Raw genomic sequence first — 16,898 nt, forward strand, 5'->3', positions numbered from 1 at the left:
GTGCTACCCAATCTATTGAAATGTGTACTACGCCTATTTCAATCTTGTTATCGTTTTTAGAAATTATCTTGTTATGCATCTATCTTATCTTTAAAATTCTATGTTCAATTTTTGCGATTTTATTTTGATTTAGATACTCTAATCTTATCTTTTCCTTAATATTAACATTATAAATTGGTGAATAATTCATCACCAATTATTCAATTCCACCATTGAAATCGTGTATAATTTTCTTTGTTATAAAAAATTTCATTGTTTTTCTTTGAAACATCCATCTACTCAATATCCAAATTTTTTTATTTTTTTATCCGTCTATTTAATATCCACTATATCTTCATCGTTCAATCGATTGGTTAATATGACCAATCGATTGATTTATGCAAAAACTATGCTTCCTTGCAATTTTTAATCGATTGTTTAGTGGTAAACTGTAATCCAATCGATTGGTTTTCAATCAAACACGATTTTATGGTTCATCACAAACGTCACGGATCAAATATAATCTTTTAATCAATTGGAACGGCAAAATAATTTATTAGGATCAATGAAAAAACTAATTTATTATTGTTTTTGTTCTTGATTGTTAATAAATATGATAAATTTATGATAAAATAATTATTTATAAAATAAAAAATAATTTTTATAATTAAATAAAGTATATGGAGTTAATTTGTAATTAAATTTAAAAAATAACTATTTAATAGTTATTGAAAAAATTTAAAAAACATATTTTATTATGAAATTATTTAATGGTCCTTAGAGATATTATAGTCACAGTAGAATACACCGATCTATATAATAATTTCGTGTGTCATTGGGTGAAAGAAAGGACTTTTCTAAATCAAAGACGCAGAACTTCCACAAATTAAGTGCAGCAAGAGGATATTAAACAAAAGAATCAATTTACTCAACAAAACATTCTTGAAAAGTTGGCGAAAAACCGAATGTAACTATTTAGCAAAATTACCAATAAATAAATTAGAAGAAAGAAGCCAAAAGACTCCCCAACTCCCAAGTATTATAAACTGCTACATAAAAGTATGAAGAAAATAACTGAATTTCCATTCTTTCTTCTTTTTCCCTAAACTCATCTAGAAGTATTCATACCAACCAGATAGGAATATCTAAAATCTAATGTAAACCCATATTTAATCCCTTGACATCTAATGATTTTCTGTCACTGAAACAAGTGCAGTTTCTCTCCTGTGGGTTGCCTTGGCTGGAGTAGACGAGAATGCATAAACCCATAAATAGGTTAAATAGTGAGAATGTTAGAAATTCTCAAACTCCTAATAGATTAAAAGGAGGAAGAGTTGCCCCTTGAACATGATTTTGTCCAAACTTACATGTCACCGGGGAAGATGAACCAAGACCAACACCTATTTACCAGAACAATGACCACATCACCACCAATATAATGAAATTTTCTTTTTTAATCCTGTTTTTATTTTTGACACTAGACCCCGATATAAACATTTGACAGAGCAGCAATGACATTCCAACCCTGAATTGATTCGGGAAACAGAACTACAGAACCTTCTCACATTATCCAATTCAAGGATAGATGGAACAATGATGCTATAACTGTGCAAAGCAGAGCAGTGATACTTTTCTGTGCAGTCAAAACGAAAACCACTTGTAGCCCCCAAATTGCAAATGTATTCTCACCAGGTACCGAAACTGCAACCGATGTGTCCTTGAGTGATGGTTCTAAGGCGATCTTGCATGACAGCCTTGGATGAATATGGCGGGAAACACAGCCTGTAAAAGCATGTGTGCGATGAAGGAAGGCGGTCTTCAGTTTCCATAGACCTGTAAATGTATAGACGGGAAGCTAAACCACGGAAACCTTCAACTGGCAGATATTTCACGGATGTCCAAAAGAACAGAAGAATCTTCCTTTGTTCTGCTGGCATTCTACCAACAATCTGCCAAATTTTTTTGGACGGAATATAATGTTAGATTTATTGTATTTCTGCAATTCATGATCCAAATAGAAAAATTTATAAATATTAAATAATCATACAGTATAGCTCAAACTGGAAAGAATATGAAAACAATGCAATTCATTAGCATATGGCTTCACAAAAGTACAGTGGCCAAACTATAGAAGTACTTTTTTTTCTTTTTTCTTTAAACAAAGCATCACCAATTATGATTAAAGTTAAATGTTTTAAAATCATAGTATTTGGGGGCAAATGAACTGAAGGGAGACATCTGTGTGAGTGTGATATGTACTCTAGAATTGGTACCAGTAAGTGGCTATTATGTAAAAGAGTAGTGTGTAGAAAGAGGTGTTCTCAGCATGCGCTGAACATTAGAAATTTCGGAAGAATGCATGTGTTAATCTGAGAGATTCAAGGAGGGAGTTAGGTAGCACCTAAAAAATTGAAGATATCAGGACTAAATGAAGAGAGTTAGCTAACAAAATAGAAGAAGTTGTATCATAAATTCATAGTTGTATCAGTGGCTGATTTCATGGCTTGAACCTAAAACCATGAGGTCATTCGGAAACAACTCAACTGTTGCTCCAAGTTCTTCAAAATGGGGAAGTTAAATTACATTCACAAAAGAAAAAGTTAACAAAAAGGGAGAGGAGAGAGTGGAGCAGAGAGGATGTAAAGACATGTTAGTTCCAGAAAGCCAGTATCATTAATACCTCCCAAAACCATGATATTTGACAGTCAGTCTCTTTATAGCCATTATACTCAGTATGCGCCTTCCAATCTTCGACAGAAATAGTACTTTCGCTCCCATGGAGCATCCAATCAAGGTCTTCAAGCTCTAAACTTTTAAAGAAGAACGGCTGTTGCCTTGAGTTAGAAAGGATATCACCAAAACCCTTGGCAAAATGTGATACCTGCTCAGATATCGATGTCTCAAAATAATTTTGAATGAGAAGAGAAACATACTTCTCCCTGTTCTTACTATTCACTACAAGGTTTTTCCCACCAAAGCAAAGTTCAACCACTTTCCTGTGTCCTAATTCATCTACCTCTCTCACAAACGTCAGTCCTAAAGCATCTGAATCAATGAAATCAGCATCCATCTCCAATATTTGCTTGCAACTACTGTACAAGTAAGGATCTGCCGCCTGTATATCTTCTAAAGTAACAGACTTTCCAGCCAATTGCTTGAAAAACAAACGGTCAAAAACAATACCCACTTGCACCTTATGCATTAAAGCTAATGCAATAACACGACCAGCAAAACTGAAGTACTTTAGATGCAGAGGATCTACCTTAGATGCTGCAAACAAGAAGACATAGTAAACTTGGCTATGCATGAGTGCTTTATTAATATTCACAGATGATTAATGCAAATCCACCAATCATCCAAAAGGATGAGTATGCACGGATTGACATGGACTTCTATTTGCTTTTGTCATCAACAAGCAACTGGCCTCCATTTGCTTTGGTAACTTCTGGAACAGCCTGAGATTAAAGACAATGAAAACCAAATCACCTCAAATAGCAGAGAAAAATTTGCCCAGATAGATACCACTGGGATTGAAAAGAAGTCAGATATTGCTTCCAATCATTTGGTTTTTTTCAATTAGTATCTTGACAATTTTTCACTCTCCAATATTTTATGCAAAATATGGTTTACAGTGAGAAATCAAGGTTTAAACAAATAACCTCGGTTGAGCGTTTTCGGTGCCTAATCTTGGCACCAGTAGATGACGGGGCACTGGTACTAGTATCCTTCTGCATAGCTCTTCAATAAGATTTCACCTGATTGGAAGACAATGTGAAAATCACGTGTAGCCAGAAGATGACACCTGCAAAGTAAATGCATAAAATATACTTCTCTATACATATAAAGCATACAACTCAATACGCTTATCACACTATGTCCTATCACCTAACAAAATATCAGGGGGTAAAAGAAAATTCAAGTGAACTGAATCGGTGATTCCCGTTGAACGAAATTAAATTCTGCAAAAGAGCCTTAAATATTTTGGTATTTGATCTCATTTGCTATTTACTTATTACATCAACTCTCTTGTTGTCACTATCATTATCATGTACTTCTTCTCCATTAGTACACCTACAGAATCTGCCAAGGAACTTGATTATTTCCCATTAATTTAGCTACTTTATTTGGTGTGAAATATTGAATTTCACCTAAAAGAAGTTTATAATCATGATCAGTCATCCCTTCTTATCAACTAGATATCTGATACAACTTCCCTAACTTAGTGGACTATAAAACAGAATTTAATACAAAATGCCTGATATGCCTTTTTTTATATATAGAGAGAGAGATACAAAAGGTGTCATCAACCACAGAAAACTCAATTTAACACTTTTTTATTTCATTCACAAAAGCTCAGAGATGCTACACAAAAAGTTAATCATGTATTAGAATGGTTAAATAGGGCATCACTAGAGGCCCTAATAGTCATATAGGAGGGGAGAGGTTAGCCATTGGGAGATGCTGGGTGTCAGGGATGACCCTCGGCCAAGGAATGTCTGCCAATATGGAGAAACCTATACGGGGAACTACCTATACTGATGAGCCATGGAAGGCTTTTAGCCTTTAAAGATTTCACACTGCCTTTGCAGCCAGCCTACCCTAAAAGGACTCTATTTGAATTCTTATGGATATCAAAAGTAAATCCCTCTTGCACTACGCTCTAAACAAGCTCTCTTCACCCCACAACCCCAAAACCACCCTATCGCCAACTTATACCTTTTAGGAATGATGCTCCTTGATAATCCATTTTGCAGAACATTTTCCCTCCATAGTTTTGATCAGAAGCAATCCAAAAATGCAACTCAATCTGATCAAAGCTCCATGAGAAATCAGTTTAATGGAGTCAAAGGCTTGTCTCGTGTGAGAAACCTAGGAGACTTAATCCTACTTCAATAGACATCATCTGTTAAATTGATTAATGTGCATGGTTGATGACTGAATCTGAATTCAAAAATGGAGACTCAATTGAAGATACTAGTATTGTAGTACAAGTACATGAATACAGCTATCACCCAGATACTGTTCGTCAATGTATGATATCCATCGCATATTCACATTTGCATAACATAAATTCAGAAATTGAAACCAAATCCCCGACCCACCTATGTTGACTTCATGTGCATCTATATAACTTCCTAATTTGGAGGAATGCTACACTTTCACGAACTACTGAGTACTGATCCCTAATCAGAAACTCCTCTATCCATTCAAATGATAAGACCTATTCACCACAAAACCACTCCTGCATTACCAATACTCCATCCCCACACGCTTGAACTTCCATAATGTCGCTGACTTTGAAATTTCCGTATCCCATTCATCCCTCAACTGCTCCATGATGCAAAACATTTTCCAGTTATATCACACATCTATACCACAGACAAAAATACAAATAAATAATGCACAACTAAAATTTCTTATTTTTTCCTTATTTATACAATAAAATCATTTACAATAAACTCAAAGCTTTGTGAGTGACGAATCTCGAAGACTAAAGGTGCTTGGTGAAGCATGAAAGAAAAAACCAGATTCAAAATCAGAAACAGTTCATTACAGTTAAACCTATACCAGACTCGAAAATAATAACAAAAGCACACACTTGAAAAATCAACAATCCAAAAAGGAAAAACAAAGTGTAAATAAAGAAAAAGATAAAAATGGAAGATAAGTAATAGCGAGATAGTGAGTGTTAAAGTGAGAAGTTAAAAGATCTTTTAGAAAAGTAAAAACAATTTCATATTTGGATATCTTATATAAAAATATCTTTTTATTTAATAATTATGTTTGACTACAACAATATAAAAATACTTTTTGTTTACTTATTATGTAAAAAATATTTTTTAAGTTAAAAAAATCTTTAAAAAATTAAATTATAATTTCTAAAAAAATATATTTTTTTATTCTTCTAGTGTATTTTTATTACTAAAATTTTGCTAAACATATTAAACAATAAAAAAATTATTAAATTTTTTTTAACAACTTAACATATAAACAAGCTCATAATCTATTAAAAAAATATTATTTTCAATACTTGAACTCTTCACTTAGTTTAAATGTAGATACCTGATCATTTCGATTAAATTTATATTATTAGTTCACATTTTAATTTATAAAAGTGAATTTATAGGTACACTATTGCCTATTAATATACTAAGCATAATCGGGTATAACCAAGATTATTCCATATGAAAAATTTAAAATATGTAGGTATTAATCTACTTTGTGTTGAATTTCTGATCATTAAATCCCAGAGACAACAATGCTGTAAACGGATAGATATAGCTATGTTGGTTGCCGCTTTGAAAACAATGTTGCAAATGAGAATTTTTAGGTAATTGAAACATGCTAAATGATCTCAAGGAATTTATACAAATACAGCCTCTCATTTACAGATAAATGTGTAGGCAAAAACCTGAGTAAATAATATTCAGGAAATTGGGAATGAAACATCAACGGTCAAGATATATATATATACACATCTTGATAGCTTCCTGAATCCTTTGATTCTTTTTTCACTCAAATGGTAGAATACAAAATGTACAAAGTATCTTTTTCCATTTCCGCTTCTAAATAAACTTTGCAATAAGAGAGAACAAATTACACCTTTGGCATTGGAACTAAGAATGGCTTTGAAACCCTTGTTGCAATATTTCCCCCAGCCTCCTGTATAGAGCTTGTTGTTCATCGAATGATAGGTTCATGAATATCTGGAATAAACCATGGTTAAACCATTTCTCAATATATTCATTAATTGACATACAAAGTAAAATACAAAATAACATCAACAGAGTACCTGATCCAGGATCATTTCAACTAATAAATTTTGCGGCACAACAAATGACTGATGATATATATAGGCAAACACGGCCATTACCATCTGCACCAAGGATAAATAAATAAATTTGTCAATAATTCACAACTATATAATATTATACTTACAATTCAAAGGAGGGTATACTCTTAGATTGGAAAACAAATATGACTACTACTATCTCCATTTATCATCAAAGACACACCTTTCTTCTTCTTTTTTTTTTTGTCTTTTTGGTGGTGTTAACGGTGTATCCGAGCACGAGAAACCATGATTTTGGATGTATGATATTCTATATAATTCTAAAAGTTGTAAAAATATTAGCAATTTGTGATAAATAAGAGTCTACCTGGCAGTCCATTCTGTCAGTAATTCCCCCGTGTCCCGGAATACTGTCACCAAAGTCCTGCAAAACGTGGAAAATTCAGCTAATCTGTTCATACCTTTGACCTAGATGGATGATATTCATTTGCTCATTTGTATATCATAAAAGCAGAACTAAAGAGAGGATACCTTTATTTTAAAAGCCCTTTTGAAGCCACTTGCAAAGAAGCCTCCAAAAGGTGCAATAATCGAAGCAAACAAACCAAGACATAGAGCATGCCCTTGAACTGGCAGGATTGTTATCTCTTGCCAAGGAAACTGCATATTAAAAGATAGAATGTCACTCGTTATAATGTCATATATTATAGGAATCTGGATTGGCACTTCATGATTACAGTATTGTCATATTTTATAAGCTGAATGTTTTATTTTCGAATCCCACAACATGCTTTCTTTAATTGTGACTTGATCTTAGAAGAATGAAACCTGCATCAACTGGTCAAAATATTGCGGAGTGAGTTTAAGGATTATGAATTCAGCCGAATGTTAAGTGCTTACCCAGTGTGGAATCCATCCCGATAAGGAGTAAGGTTCTGGCTTAAACAGTGGGCCAGGATCACAATCAAGCCAACCAGTTGTCAAGTCCTGCATGTTATTCCCAGCAACATGAACATAAGTAAATCAGTTGTCAAATAAAACTTCACAATATATCAATTAGTTAAGGTAGGCAAGAGGTACCTTCCTTGGACATGTTAGCCACTTAGATCGACCCATGACGTTAGCAAGCTACAAGAGAGTTTTATACAATCATATTAACATTCAATTCAGCACACATTTTTATTGATTTATAATAACACTTCAGAAAGCATGTAACTGCGAAGAATTTCACCAAAAAACTAATCAAGTTTTCCAAGAGCAGAGAGTTTATTCAGGATGTTGGGTCATTTAATGACACAGGAACACAAAGCATCCTTAAAGATTCTGGTTGATTGGCAATGGCCCCAGCCCCCACCCAAACCACTCCAATGGTTGCATCTTCAACATCCCCCCCTTCTTTTTTTTTTATAAAAGGAAACCCTGAATTTTTGCTCACCAGAAATGCAGAGATGATAGTTGAAATTGAAGCCCCAATAAACCCCTCCCAAGTTTTCTTTGGAGATAACTTGATCAAAGGAGTTCTTCCAAAGAAGAAACCAAAAATATAAGCAGCAATGTCATTAATGACGATAAGTGTTGCAGGAAGAAGAAACCTGTATAGTAAGTTCAAGCATAAAAATAGCATTAATCAACTCAATTGTCAAACCATGTGCGTAAGTCTTGAAGCCAAAAGAGACTAATGGTAGCAAGGACATTTTATTTGAATTAAAGTAACGGGTGGCATAGGAACACTAAATACATGAATGAAACAATTATATCAACGATATAGGTCAACATATAAAAATCACCTTAACCTACAACTTCACAAAGAAAAAGAATATACTCAACAATGAACCGAAGATAAGTTAACGGGCATATATTTAACCTATGAGAAAGGCACTAAGGATAGGAATTTATTCATACAGCAAAAACGATAGGTATGGATATGACTATATTAACATAATTTGCCCATCTCAATTTTACTTTGTTCATGTAACTATGAATTTGCATGGAAGCTCGACAGCCTTGCAAGCCTATTTGTTTTACGAACTGCATAATCAAAGAAAATTACATTATATAGCCAGTTCCCTTATCTCTGGAAAGTAGGCAAATAATCTTGGTTTTAGAATGACAATTCTCCAATAGTCCTCTATGATGAAAATGTAAATGTGAATAATAAATTCCTTTTATAGATCGTACCAGAAAATCCCTTCGAAAATGCTTGCCACAGTGAAGGAGGACTGCCCAAATACAACAATTAGAATCATGTGAGTCCAAGCATACTGGCCAAATTGGTACTTGTACATCTTCTTCTTTAATGTGAGAATGAACCACATAAATCCTGAGACCAAACAATAAAATAATACATTTAACCAAAGTATTAGTATTCCCACAGCAAGCAGCATCACAACCCAATAAAATTAGCATGAAATTCAGGCATCTGGTAGACATATTCCACAAGCACAACCAAATGGATAATAAAATTATATGTATAAAATCACCTGAAATATAAAGGGCATAGCAGATAACCATATGATACTTTATAAGACTGCTCACTAGCCGATATAATACCATGTCTGAAGTTACTGTGTTAACGAGGCGTGGACTAAGAATACGTCCATAAACAAATAACATCGCGGTGAAGAAAAAATGCCTGAAATGGTAAATGCCAATGAAAAATGAAACATAGACAAGCTATTAAATAACTAAGAACAAGACTTGTTTCTGGCCATTTGTTGACAAGCTTATCTTGAAAATAACAAATAGTAATGGTTTGAAACAATTTTGTCACTAGTACCAATTTAATAGCCTAAATCCTGGAAGTTGCCTATCTTCATGTGCTCTCCTGAGTAGATTGAAAAGCTCTTTTGCCATGAAGATTTGAATAACAACCACCATTGCTGTAATATAAAGGTGACCCATATAGATGATTAATGCAAAGCCACCAATCATCCAAATGGATGAGTATGCACGAATTAACATGGACTTGTATTTGCTTTTGTCATCAACAAGCAACTGGCCTCCATTTGCTTTGGTAACTTCCGGAACAGCCTGAGATAAAAGACAATGAAAACCAAATCACCTCAAATAGCAGAGAAAAATTTGCCAGAAAGATACCACTGGGATTGAAAAGAAGTCAGATATTGCTTCCAATCATTTGGTTTTTCTCAATTAGTATCTTGACAATTTTTCATTCTCCAATATTTTATGCAAAATATGGTTTACAGTGAGAAATCAAGGTTTAAACAATTAACCTCAGTTGAGCGTTTTCGGTGCCTAATCTTGGCACCAGTAGATGACGGGGCACTGGTACTAGTATCCTTCTGCATAGCTCTTCAATAAGATTTCACCTGATTGGAAGACAATGTGAAAATCACGTGTAGCCAGAAGATGACACCTGCAAAGTAAATGCATAAAATATACTTCTCTATACATATAAAGCATACAACTCAATACGCTTATCACACTATGTCCTATCACCTAACAAAATATCAGGGGGTAAAAGAAAATTCAAGTGAACTGAATCGGTGATTCCCGTTGAACGAAATTAAATTCTGCAAAAGAGCCTTAAATATTTTGGTATTTGATCTCATTTGCTATTTACTTATTACATCAACTCTCTTGTTGTCACTATCATTATCATGTACTTCTTCTCCATTAGTACACCTACAGAATCTGCCAAGGAACTTGATTATTTCCCATTAATTTAGCCACTTTATTTGGTGTGAAATATTGAATTTCACCTAAAAGAAGTTTATAATCATGATCAGTCATCCCTTCTTATCAACTAGATATCTGATACAACTTCCCTAACTTAGTGGACTATAAAACAGAATTTAATACAAAATGCCTGATATGCCTTTTTTTATATATAGAGAGAGAGATACAAAAGGTGTCATCAACCACAGAAAACTCAATTTAACACTTTTTTATTTCATTCACAAAAGCTCAGAGATGCTACACAAAAAGTTAATCATGTATTAGAATGGTTAAATAGGGCATCACTAGAGGCCCTAATAGTCATATAGGAGGGGAGAGGTTAGCCATTGGGAGATGCTGGGTGTCAGGGATGACCCTCGGCCAAGGAATGTCTGCCAATATGGAGAAACCTATACGGGGAACTACCTATACTGATGAGCCATGGAAGGCTTTTAGCCTTTAGAGATTTCACACTGCCTTTGCAGCCAGCCTACCCTAAAAGGACTCTATTTGAATTCTTATGGATATCAAAAGTAAATCCCTCTTGCACTACGCTCTAAACAAGCTCTCTTCACCCCACAACCCCAAAACCACCCTATCGCCAACTTATACCTTTTAGGAATGATGCTCCTTGATAATCCATTTTGCAGAACATTTTCCCTCCATAGTTTTGATCAGAAGCAATCCAAAAAGGCAACTCAATCTGATCAAAGCTCCATGAGAAATCAGTTTAATGGAGTCAAAGGCTTGTCTCGTGTGAGAAACCTAGGAGACTTAATCCTACTTCAATAGACATCATCTGTTAAATTGATTAATGTGCATGGTTGATGACTGAATCTGAATTCAAAAATGGAGACTCAATTGAAGATACTAGTATTGTAGTACAAGTACATGAATACAGCTATCACCCAGATACTGTTCGTCAATGTATGATATCCATCGCATATTCACATTTGCATAACATAAATTCAGAAATTGAAACCAAATCCCCGACCCACCTATGTTGACTTCATGTGCATCTATATAACTTCCTAATTTGGAGGAATGCTACACTTTCACGAACTACTGAGTACTGATCCCTAATCAGAAACTCCTCTATCCATTCAAATGATAAGACCTATTCACCACAAAACCACTCCTGCATTACCAATACTCCATCCCCACAAGCTTGAACTTCCATAAAGTCGCTGACTTTGAAATTTCCGTATCCCATTCATCCCTCAACTGCTCCATGATGCAAAACATTTTCCAGTTATATCACACATCTATACCACAGACAAAAATACAAATAAATAATGCACAACTAAAATTTCTTATTTTTTCCTTATTTATACAATAAAATCATTTACAATAAACTCAAAGCTTTGTGAGTGACGAATCTCAAAGACTAAAGGTGCTTGGTGAAGCATGAAAGAAAAAACCAGATTCAAAATCAGAAACAGTTCATTACAGTTAAACCTATACCAGACTCGAAAATAATAACAAAAGCACACACTTGAAAAATCAACAATCCAAAAAGGAAAAACAAAGTGTAAATAAAGAAAAAGATAAAAATGGAAGATAAGTAATAGCGAGATAGTGAGTGTTAAAGTGAGAAGTTAAAAAGCATGGAACCTGGTTGGGTTGAAGAAGACGCTATGAGAGAGAAGAAGAAGAAGAAGAGAATGTGAAGAGTGAAGAATAATAGAGGAGGGAGGGAGGGGTAATAAGAGAAGAGAAGAGAAGAGAAGAGAATCAGAGAATATAGACGAAAGCACGCAAAAACGGTGAAGCTTTTTTGTTAACGAGAAAGTGTAGACCAGAATTTCTTTGTTGTCAAACTCATCAACACCACCAACATCAAATTATTTGAGACTCCTTTTAATCAAATTAAATCATTCTTATGCAATTTATTATGCTTTATTTGGTTGTAATAACAGAATAAGATAAAATATTAGAATAAGACATAAATAATATAAACATAAAAATTAATATTTTATATTTGATGGTAAATTAGATTATATTTATTATTTTTTATTATATAATATATAAAAATATTAAAAATTATTATAATATATTACTTTTGTTAATTATTTTTAATTATTAACTTAATTTTTTTAGTTTAATAATCTAAAAATATATTTTAGTCTATATTTTTAAATATTAATAATTAATTTATGATAACAAATAAATAAATTATCATGATCTTTAATATTTTTTTATAATATATATTACATTATTATTTAAAATGTGTTTTTTCATTATATTAAGAAAAAATATTTGACTCTTTGAAGGTATATAAAAGGCTTAGAGAAGGGAGGAGTTAAATTTATGACTTTTTTTTTTAGCTTAATGAATTAACCCTTTTGAAATGAATTTGCGGTCTAAATCTGTTTGAATTAAGCAGCGGAAAATTTATGAGACAATTTCATTTTGTCTCACGAATATCAAAAAACAAGACAAAGTAGAGAAGAAAAAAGCTAACACCTCCATGTATCCTGATTCGGTTGCTTGTGCTATGCAACATATGTCCAGTCTCCTCCACAACAATGGAAGAATTTCCACTATAGTTAAAAGTATTACATACACTAATTCCACAGGATTGACACAATTTTTTCACTCTCAAATTCTAACCTAACTTGACATTGACTATGCTAATACCTAACTCTTCACTCTTAGTGCTCACCCAACTAAGAAAGGGGTACCTCACTGGTACTGGATACAAGACACAAACATACCTAAAGAAATCTGAAAATAACTCTAGACTTTTCTCTTAAGTGTATCATTCAGCCTCTTTTCACTCTTGGCTTTTACTTGAATTCTCTCATTATGCCTTTTCACTTTAGAAATTACAGAAAGATAAACATAAAAAAGAGAATTGCAATCTGTAAAACATGAAGGAGATTGATTTCTTCAATAGCCTCTTTGCTATGTGAAAAACCATATTAGCAAGCCTCTGATTTAGTTCTTCATACTGGCGGAATGCACATTTGACTAGGAAACACTGTCCAATTAGATAAACTTCTTCAAAGACCTTTTCTCAAAATATACACCTCAAAAACACTGATTTTCTCTCCTTGGTTCTGAATGAAGAAAAATCTTCTTTTATCTCCTTGACTTATGAGTCATACCATGAAGTTATGGGAAAGGGTGATAGAATGGAGGTTGAGAAAAAAGACACAAGTAACAGAGAACCAATTTGAATTTATGCCAGGTAGATCTACCACTGAAGCGATATACCTATTAAGAAGGATGATGGAGATGTATCGTAGTAATAAAAGGAATCTACATATGGTGTTTATTGATTTGGAAAAAGCGTACGATAGGGTATCATGATAGGTAAGCTTAAGCTTAAGCAACTGTATTCAGCTGAGTTAGTTACAATATAACTAGTGGGCTTTGTTGCTGTTAGGCCTGTGGCTCAATTGGTTAGTTAGTTGTAATAGTTAGTTAAGCCTTAAGCCACTAGCTGCTGTTTAGAACTAGTTGATGCTGGAACCTTCCAGTGACTCACACTCAAGCTACAACTATAAGTAGCAACTCTTACTGCTACAGTAACAGCAGAATTTATGCACACTCATCAAGTTCTTAGTGATTTCAGGTACATGCAACAATTTTTTCATCAAGAACAACTTAGAGCTTAAATCAGACTTAAAACACGAATTACCAACAAAATTGATTTGCAAACCTGTACCGTTGCCTATCACAACTTGCTCATCTCCTCCGTACTCCTCCTTTTCCATTAGATTCTGTTCATCATGTGTCATGTGATGCGTAGCACCTGAATCAGGGTACCAATTTGGGTCTTGAATGGTTGCTGGAGTTGCCAGCACATTGCTGTAATTGGCTGCGGGTTGGGAAATCTGATTGTTGTATCCTCCTTCATTGTAGCCTGCATCATATTGATCTTCACTGTACCTATACCAACACGTCTTTGCTGTGTGGCCTATTTTGTCACACACTTGACACTGTGGTTTGTCAAATTGACTATAGCCTCTTTCTTGATTATAGCCTCTTGAATCCCCATAGTTTCTTGAGTCACCGTAATTTCCTCTTCCATACTGGCCCCTTCCATAACCAGAAGCGGATTGTCCCTGTGCTGTTCTGCCTCCATTGTATTGTTCTTGCATCACTCTGCCACCTGCATATGAGCCTCTGCCTCCTCTGTACGGTCTGCCACCTCTGCCTCGAAAACCACCTCTAAATCCACCTCTTGACTGCTGATTTTGCCCTGGTTGAATGTGCTGAGCTAAATTGGCTTGAACAAAAGCTTCTGGTCTTCAAAATCTTGCTAACATGCTTTCATGTGCTAAAAGTAAGGCTTCTAATTCTCCTACTGTTATTCCTTGATATCTTGTTGTGGTTAGGACAGAGGTTATAAGCGATGAGTATTCTTCGGTTAAACCATTCAAGATCGCATTCACATGGTCACTTTCTTTTATAGGTTCTCCTACGGAAGCTAAAGCATCTATGGTTCCTTTTATAGACAACACATAATCAGTAACAGAAGCACCAATCTTAATAGTACTTAGCTGGTTCTTAAGCTGCATTACTTTTGCCTTGATCTGAGAGGAGAAGTGATCTTCCAGTCTCTTCCAAACCTTACATGTATAGGTGCATCCAACCATCCTTATTGTGAACGGTTTGCTCATTGAAGCTAACAACCATGACTTGAGGAGTGCATCTTGCCTCTTCCATTTTTGGAACTCAGGGTTCACTGTACCAGATCCACCGTTCTCTGACACTAGGAACTGCAAAGGGATTTCTTCTCCTGTAATATGATTCAACATGTCATTTCCTTCAATTGTTGATTCTACTTGATCTTTCCATTGAAGATAGTTGTCCTCGTCCAACTTCATAGAGATTGGTGTTGCTGTGAAACCTTGAGTCATTGTGGCTGAAATTCAATTGAGTCAGATCTTGCACTTTCTTGCGGAAGTAGTGGTACCGTGGGCTCTGATACCATGAAAGGTATCAAGAACCTTGGTTGAAGGTTGAAGAATTAAAGAAGAAGAAGGAGATTAGAGAAAAGAGAGTGAAGAACGTAAATGTGTAATTGTGTATATTGAAAAGCTGTTACTGTAGCAGTAAGAGTTGCTACTTATAGTTGTAGCTTGAGTGTGAGTCACTGGAAGGTTCCAGCATCAACTAGTTCTAAACAGCAGCTAGTGGCTTAAGGCTTAACTAACTATTACAACTAACTAACCAATTGAGCCACAGGCCTAACAGCAACAAAGCCCACTAGTTATATTGTAACTAACTCAGCTGAATACAGTTGCTTAAGCTTAAGCTTACCTATCATGAAACTTTCACCTTCTTCTTGTGTTGTTGTATTTTGATCATCATGCATCATTTAGTTTAAATGTTTGTGTGCGTGCACCGTTCAACATGCTATAAAGCATTATTTTAAAGAGGAGTATTAGCGTAATAAATTTTGTGATTTGTAGCCATTAATTAATTATCATTGATATTTTTAAAGATGTGAAATTTTATTTAATGGTGTGAAATTGTTTATTTTTTTATTTTTAATTAAATATTGACCAAATTTTAATAAAAACGATGTTCCTAGACTTTTTCTATTCTAAATCTTTGTACTTGATAGCATAAAATTTAAATAATATTTGTAGTTTTGTACACCCTCTATTTTTCTGGATTAATATATTTTTTCTTTAAAAAAATATCTCAAAGCACTTTATTTCATTATATTTATTAAGAAAATATATTAGTGATAATATATTTTGCAAATTCAAAGTTTAGTGTTGCTTCAATATAAAAAAAAAAAACCAGTGTTACTAAGTTTTTTTTTCAGAAGAAAAGTTAAAATCCATATTTGCTAAATAAAACTATTATTCTTTAAACTTTTAAAATATTAGAAATATTTGATCTTTTTAGTTTATATAATATTAAAAAAATTTAAGAATATTTTAAATAATTGGTAATTATTGGAAGCAACGAAGTTTTGGGAATCCAAAATGGAAGAAGCGATAAGAACAAGAAAGAATTTTGGGCACAATATAAATACGCTTCAGAAATACTACTATATTGCACATGGAGATTTAATGGTCCGAAGTTTTATAATTAAATTACATGAATAATAGCACGGAATTGAAGCCAATTCAGGAAATTTCCCATTCTATGCTCTTAAGGTAAACCCTCAAATCTGTAAGTAAAACATGTTTGGCAATTGTTAATTATTAGAGGGAAAAAAACCATTCAAACAGACATATATAAAAAAGATACTTATAATTTGTCTAATTCTTTTATCTATCAAAATATATTGAAGAGAATAAAGCAAGAATAAGAACACAGTACAATTGTTTTCTAATTTTATCTTTATCCCTATTATGTGCAATAATTTTGTATTTTCTATAATGAATCACATGTTAAGCACAACCTTAACCACCTTTGAAGTAACAGACGACACATACATAATAACGATCAATTTTCAAATTGTAGCAGAAAGTGACAA

At 33.7% G+C, this 16,898-nt stretch overlaps 2 protein-coding genes across 2 annotated transcripts; both read right to left on the reverse strand.

The window, feature by feature from the left end:
• Positions 1-1,041: 1,041 nt before the first annotated feature.
• Positions 1,042-4,042, reverse strand: LOC112795982 (E3 ubiquitin-protein ligase UPL5-like). Its single transcript, XM_025838212.3, has 3 exons — positions 3,639-4,042; positions 2,660-3,434; positions 1,042-1,928 (listed from the first exon to the last, which is right to left on the reverse strand). Exons 2-3 carry the CDS (start codon positions 3,284-3,286, stop codon positions 1,665-1,667), a joined length of 891 nt encoding a protein of 296 aa, XP_025693997.1. The 5' UTR covers positions 3,287-3,434; positions 3,639-4,042; the 3' UTR covers positions 1,042-1,664.
• Positions 4,043-6,303: 2,261 nt separating this feature from the next.
• Positions 6,304-12,289, reverse strand: LOC112795983 (phosphatidate cytidylyltransferase 1). Its single transcript, XM_025838213.2, has 12 exons — positions 12,065-12,289; positions 10,006-10,148; positions 9,549-9,802; positions 9,253-9,404; positions 8,951-9,092; positions 8,208-8,364; positions 7,853-7,900; positions 7,673-7,759; positions 7,304-7,432; positions 7,140-7,196; positions 6,773-6,856; positions 6,304-6,686 (listed from the first exon to the last, which is right to left on the reverse strand). Exons 2-12 carry the CDS (start codon positions 10,078-10,080, stop codon positions 6,597-6,599), a joined length of 1,275 nt encoding a protein of 424 aa, XP_025693998.1. The 5' UTR covers positions 10,081-10,148; positions 12,065-12,289; the 3' UTR covers positions 6,304-6,596.
• Positions 12,290-16,898: the final 4,609 nt, after the last annotated feature.

The sequence above is a fragment of the Arachis hypogaea genome, chromosome 4, assembly GCF_003086295.3.
Source record: "Arachis hypogaea cultivar Tifrunner chromosome 4, arahy.Tifrunner.gnm2.J5K5, whole genome shotgun sequence".
Classification (NCBI taxonomy): Eukaryota; Viridiplantae; Streptophyta; class Magnoliopsida; order Fabales; family Fabaceae; genus Arachis; species Arachis hypogaea.